At 52.2% G+C, this 6,490-nt stretch overlaps 1 protein-coding gene across 1 annotated transcript in view; it reads right to left on the bottom strand.

Annotated features, from left to right (window-relative positions):
- CDK4 (cyclin dependent kinase 4) overlaps positions 1-5,218 on the bottom strand; it is a 9,526-nt gene extending 4,308 nt beyond the window's left edge. Inside the window, exon 1 of the mRNA XM_025192692.1 lies at positions 5,213-5,218. Coding sequence (XP_025048477.1) covers positions 5,213-5,218 — 6 coding nt within the window. The remainder of the gene's footprint in view (positions 1-5,212) is intronic.
- Positions 5,219-6,490: the final 1,272 nt, after the last annotated feature.

The raw sequence follows: 6,490 nt of genomic DNA, 5'->3' as shown, positions 1-6,490 counted from the left end.
GGGTGCCCTTAGTTCGTGGGGGGGGGAGGGTTCAGATGCTACCGTAATGCGTGTAATACAGGGGCAGAGGAGTGCCGGGGGAGGGGAGGGCAGTGCCGGGGCAGCGCTCATTAGCCCCGGTGTCTGGCCCCTCCTCCCGGTGCGGGAGGCTCCGGCCGGAGGCGGCTCCGGGCTTTCAGCACCACGAACAGGGCCCGGCCCCTCGCCCGCCCCGCGCTGTCACGAGTTTGCCCCGCGTCGGGCCTCAGCTCTGTGCCCCGCTCTTCTCCCGGGGTAGGCGGCTGCCCGGGCCCGCGGGGACCAGCCCCACGGTGGGAAGGGGCAGGCTGGGCCCCCCCCCGCTCTGTGCCTCAGTTTCCCCGGCTCTTAAAGGCTTCCTGGCGCTGCGGTCCCGCAGAGACTGGCTCGTGTGCGCGTGTGCAGCTGTGAACACGGGGGCGCGCGCGTGATGTGCGGATGTCTACGCGGACGTGGGCATGCATGGGCACGCGCGCATGTATGCAAGTGTGTACATGCACACAAATGCATGTAAGTGCATGAATGTACATGCGTGTGTGTAGGTGTGCTCGTGCATGCATGCACGTGCACACCTATATGTGTGTTTATGCATGCGATGCATGTCTATGCGTGTGTGCACGTGTGAGTACTTGTGTAGGTGTGTACATGCCTATGCATGTGTGTGTGCACATGTGCGCGTATGATGTATGTGTGTTTACACGTGATGCATGCGTACATGTCCATGTATATGTGTTCATGCATGTGTGCAGGTGATGCATGTGTGCACCTGAGTGTGTGTGCATGTATAACTGCATGTGTGTGCAGGTATGTGCATTCCCATGTACGTATGTGTGTTTATACGTGTGCGTGCATGCAATGCATGTATGTACTTGCACGTGCATGCATGTATGTATGTGCCCATGCATGTGTGTACATGCCCACATGTGTTTATGTGTGTGCACATGGGATGCGTGTGTGCACTTGTGCATGTGTGTACATGCCTATGTATGTGTGTGGGCATGTGTGCACATGTGATGCATGTGTGTTTGCACACGCAATGCATGCATACATGCCCATGTATGTGTGTTCATGTGTGTGTGCAGGTGATCCATGTGTGCACCTAAGTGTGTGTGGATGCGTACCTGCATATATGTGCAGGTATGTGCATACCCATGTACGTATGTGTTTATGCACGTGCATGTATGTATGTGTACATGGCCACGTATATATATGTTTGTGTGTGTGCACATGGGATGCATGCGTGCACTTATGTATGTGTGTACATGCCTATGTATGTGTGTGTGTATGTGTGCACGTGGGATGCATGTGTGTTTACACATGCGATGCATGCGTACATGCCCATGTACGTGTTCACACGTGTGCAGGTGATGCACGGGTGCACCTGAGTATGTGTACCTGCATATGTGTGCAGGTATGTGCATGCCCATGTACATATGCGTGTTTATGCGTGTGCCTGCATGCGATGCATGTGTGTACCTCCGTATGTGTGCATGCCTATGCATCTTTGGTATCCAGGTTGCAGCCGTATTGGTCTAGAGGAAAAAACAATCAGGACTCGTAGTAGAGATGAGATCTTTTATTAGACCAACAAGATTTTTTGCAAAAAATAAAAATAAAAGTAATCTTTAATTGCAACCCTCATGCATGTCTGTGCGTTTATGCGTGTGCACATTGCTGGACGCAGAGCTTGTCCAGACCTATGCAAAACTGAAACGACTAAATGACAATATCAGTGCCTTTTGCACAAGAATGTACACTCGTGACGGGGCCCACCCGAAACATTGCAATACAGTTCATCCCATCTCTGGCTTTGGTATCAAGTAGGCCCCATGCCCAACTACTCTGAACTGATTATGAATCAATTAAATTCCCCTTTCAAAGTGATTGCCTCTCCCTTGCTATCACCTTCCTCCCCAGTTTAGGTGTCTGTGCCAACTGGAGAAGATTGTGGGATCTGCCCTGTTATAACAATGACCTATACCCTGGCTTAGGATTCAGGGCCTAAAGTGCTCAATTCGAGTAATCAAGCCCTACCTCAATTAATCAAGTAGTAAACCACTGGTTTTGGGTGTTGGGCTTCAAGCAATCAAGCTATACTATAGTTAAGCAAATGCTAAACCTCCAGAGTGATCAAGGGTCTTTGTGCATGTCAGTTGGTTGGTCCAGCGATGGATCCAAAAGGCTGCCGGTCACAACACACCCCAAGGACAATCCCCTGCCACCTTGTCAGCTTCAACCCATCAAAAAAATCTGTTTCGAAGCCATACAATTCAACAGTATAAGAACTAAACGTTTGCCAGCAAGGTGTGTGCAGTCCAGGGGAGACCCAGAAGGCATCCTGCCACCCGGCCAGCAAGTGAAGGATCCCTGCTGGGAGGCTGCACAAGAGCTGCTTCCTGCCCGCATTGGGTAAAGACCTCTGTGAAGCTAAGATTAGGACGAATTGCTCGTTTTATATCCCAGAAAAGTCTTTTTTCTGTGATTTAGTGCTGTAGCTTGTTGGAACAAGCATTTCTGCTATCCAGCAACCCAGTGGTGTGTCAATTCATAAAGTGCTGGGTTCAAAATTCGGTTTCTAAGTGCAGCGATGTGATGCATGTGTGTACCTGCATATGTCTGCGTGCACATGCCCATGCGTGTATGTCTATGCACGTGTGCACCTGTCATGCATGTGTTTACACATGCACTGAATGTACATGTGCCCATGCACGTGTGTTCCTGTGTATACGCACATGTGATGCATGCGCGTACCTGCATGTGTGTGCATGCCCATGTATGTTTGTGCATGTGTGCACCTGTGCTGCATGTGTGTTCCTGCATGTGACACATACATGCACCAGTAGTGCATATGTGTTTCCGCATGCGATGGTGTACAGACCCATGTTTGTGTGTTCCTGTGTGTGTGCACATGTGATGCATGTGTGCACCTGCATGTGTGTGCATGCCCATGCACATTTGTGCGCAGGTGATGCAGGTGTGCACCTGAGTATGTGTGCCTGTGTGCATGCACGTATGTGTGTGTAGGTGTGTGCCTTTGTGCATGCGCACATGTGCATGTGTGCATGCATTGTGTGTGTGTGTGTGTGTGTGTGTACACACCAATCTGTACACCCATCTCCTTTTCTTTGCCCTCTGCTGTTTGCGGGTGCCCCCAGACCCCAGGGCTTTCCAGGGCCTGCTGGGAAGCTCCAAAGGGAAGGCCGGGTGGTGGGAAATGGGAATGTCCTCTGCCACTAACTCCTTGTGTGCCCTTGGTCATGTCACTTAGCCCACCCGAACCTCGGTGCCCACGGGATGGAAGTGTGGATTACTATCAGGATCTACTCAAAGGGGCTCTCTCATGTCTTGTACCCATGTCCCAGCCCCGCCAGCCTACAGAAATGGCCGGGCCTTGGCCTGGCTTGAGGCCTGGTCCAGACCCTGCTGGAGCTTCACAGCTCAGCTGCCCCATTACACCCCCCGGGAGCTCAGGATAGGGCCCCGATCTGGGAGATTTTGCAGCAGGGGCGTCTGCCAGGGGTGGCCCGGGAGCGGCGAGTCCCACGTGCAGGATGGGGGGCTGGACCAGAACCTGCAACCCCCCACTGGGACCTTGCAGTCTGTGCATCTCTGCCCGGGAGGGGGAGCAGCCTCTGTGTGGACAGGCCACGAATCAGCCTCCACGACCTCCCCAAGCATCACTCAGGGCCCCTTGCTCTGCCTGTTCTGCTGCTCTGCTTTCTGCTCCCTGTCCCATCCATCACTCTGCTATCTACTCCCTGCCTTGTGCTCCCTGGCCAATCAACCACTCTGCTTTCTGCTCCCTGTCCTGTGCTCCCTGCTCCATCCACCGCTCTGCTTTCTGCTCCCTGTCCCATCCATCACTCTGCTATCTACTCCCTGCCTTGTGCTCCCTGGCCAATCAACCACTCTGCTTTCTGCTCCCTGTCCTGTGCTCCCTGCTCCATCCACCGCTCTGCTTTCTGCTCCCTGTCCCACTTGCTGCCCTGCATTCTCCTCCCCACCCCATCTGCCACTCTGCTTTCTGCTCCCTGCCTTGTGTTCCCTGCTCCACCCACCGCTCCGCTATCTACTCCCTGCCTTGTGCTCCCTGGCCAATCAACCACTCTGCTTTCTGCTCCCTGTCCTGTGCTCCCTGCTCCATCCACCGCTCTGCTTTCTGCTCCCTGTCCCACTTGCTGCCCTGCATTCTCCTCCCCCACCCCATCTGCCACTCTTGCTTTCTGCTCCCTGCTTAATCCACTGCTCTGCTTTCTGTCCCCATGCTGTCCATGCCCTCCTGAGCTTGCCAGGTACCACTCGTGGCACGCCTGCCCTGCCCCCCACCCCCCCAGCAGCCTTTGCTCACTCCCATGTGTACAGCGCCCAGCACAGGGCAAAGCCGAGCCTTATGGTTGTGGTGCAATGAAATGCATGCACAAACCAGAGGCTCCCGGGTATGGGGGCCATGTTGGGGACCCCCAAAAACACAAGGAGCCAGTGCTGGGTGCAGACAGGGCCCTGCCCCCTCGCTGGGGCAGGCGGGGGGGTCATTGCAGGGGCATCACTGGGGTGGTCGGGACAGCAAGGCTCTGGGTGCCAGGGGCATCAGCCGGGCTGGGGGCGGTGTCTGAGGCTTGAGCTGGTGTGTGTATGTGTGTGGGGTAACACACAGAGACACAATCCCACACACACAATTGCAGTTGCACACACACATACACAATTGTTCACATGTACATGATCGCAGATCACATATAGACACAATCACATATAGTCACACACACAATCACACACACACACTCACATAATGACAGATGATCACACACCCCCAATCGCGCACACACACACAGGATTACATACACACTCACATAATGATATACCTTCACATATACAGTCGCACATACACACAATCATACATGCATACTTGTATTCACATAGTCACACACACACACATAATCACATAGACACAATTGCATAGTCACACTCACACACACACACTTACACACACTCACATAAAATAGATGATCCATGCACAATTACACACATGCTCACAAATGATATACAATCACACACACACAGTCACGCACACACTTACATTGTCCAGCTATTTCAGATAATCATATAGACAGTTGCACACACACACTCATGCACACAATCACATAGACACAATTGCACACCCACTCACTTAATCACATGCAGACAGTCACACACTCACATCCATGTACACAATCACACACACAATTGCACACACTCACATAATGCCATACAATCACAGGCACGCACACAATTGCAGTCACACATACTCACTCACATAATCACAAAGACAATTACAGTTGCACACTCACACATGCACAATTATGCACACAAGTACACACTCGCATAATCACATATAGACAGTCACACTCACATGAATACACAGTTACATACACACTCACATTATGACATACAGTCACGTGCACACACTCATGCACACAGTCACACACACTCACATCACCCAGCTATTTCAGATCATCACATACGGTTACACACAGTCACATGCACTCACACTCATGCACACAATTAGACACACACTTGTACACACACTCACATGACAGACCATCACACACACACACAGTTGCAGTCACATGCCCTCACTCACATAATTACATACAGTCACACACAGTTGTACACACAAACACAATCACATGTGCAATTACACTCATATAATCACATATAGACACAGTCGCACACACAGGCATGGACGCAATCAGGCACACAATTACATACTCACATGATATACAATCACATGCACCCACACACAGTTGCAGCCTCACACACAGGCTCAGAGAATTGTCACAGTCATGCACACATGCACACAATCACACGCACACACACACACAGTTGCAGTCTCACACACAGACTCACAGAATCATCACCCAGTCACACGCACATGCCCACAATCACATGCACACAACCACACAGGTGCTCAATTACATGCACACAATCACACACACTCAATCACACACAGTCGCAGTCTCGCACAGGACTCACAGAATCATCACCCAGTCACACGCACATGCACACAGTCACATGCACACAACCACACTCACTCAATCACACACAGTCACAGTCTCGCACAAGACTCACAGAACCATCACCCAGTCACACGCACAGTCACACAACCACACACACAGTTACATGCACACAATCGCACCCTCAATGGCACCATTCCTCAATGGCACCATCGCCCGCGTGCACACGATTGCACACAACCACACCGCCGCAGCCTCGCAGAATCATCACACGCGCAGTCACACCATCGCATGCACACAGCCACGCAGGGGCTCGGTTACAGGCACACAATCACCCCGCACAATTCCTCCTTGACACAACCGCACGCCCAGCTGCACGCGCCCCATCACACACACACACACACACACACACACACTCCCTCGCACGCAGCGGCGCGCACACACGCACACAATGACACGCACACTCGCAGTCACACGCACAG

Source organism: Alligator sinensis, unplaced genomic scaffold (genome assembly GCF_000455745.1).
Source record: "Alligator sinensis unplaced genomic scaffold, ASM45574v1 scaffold265_1, whole genome shotgun sequence".
Lineage (NCBI taxonomy): Eukaryota > Metazoa > Chordata > Crocodylia > Alligatoridae > Alligator > Alligator sinensis.
Note: the sequence above shows the minus strand (reverse complement) of the source record. Positions and strands in the feature narration are given on the sequence as shown.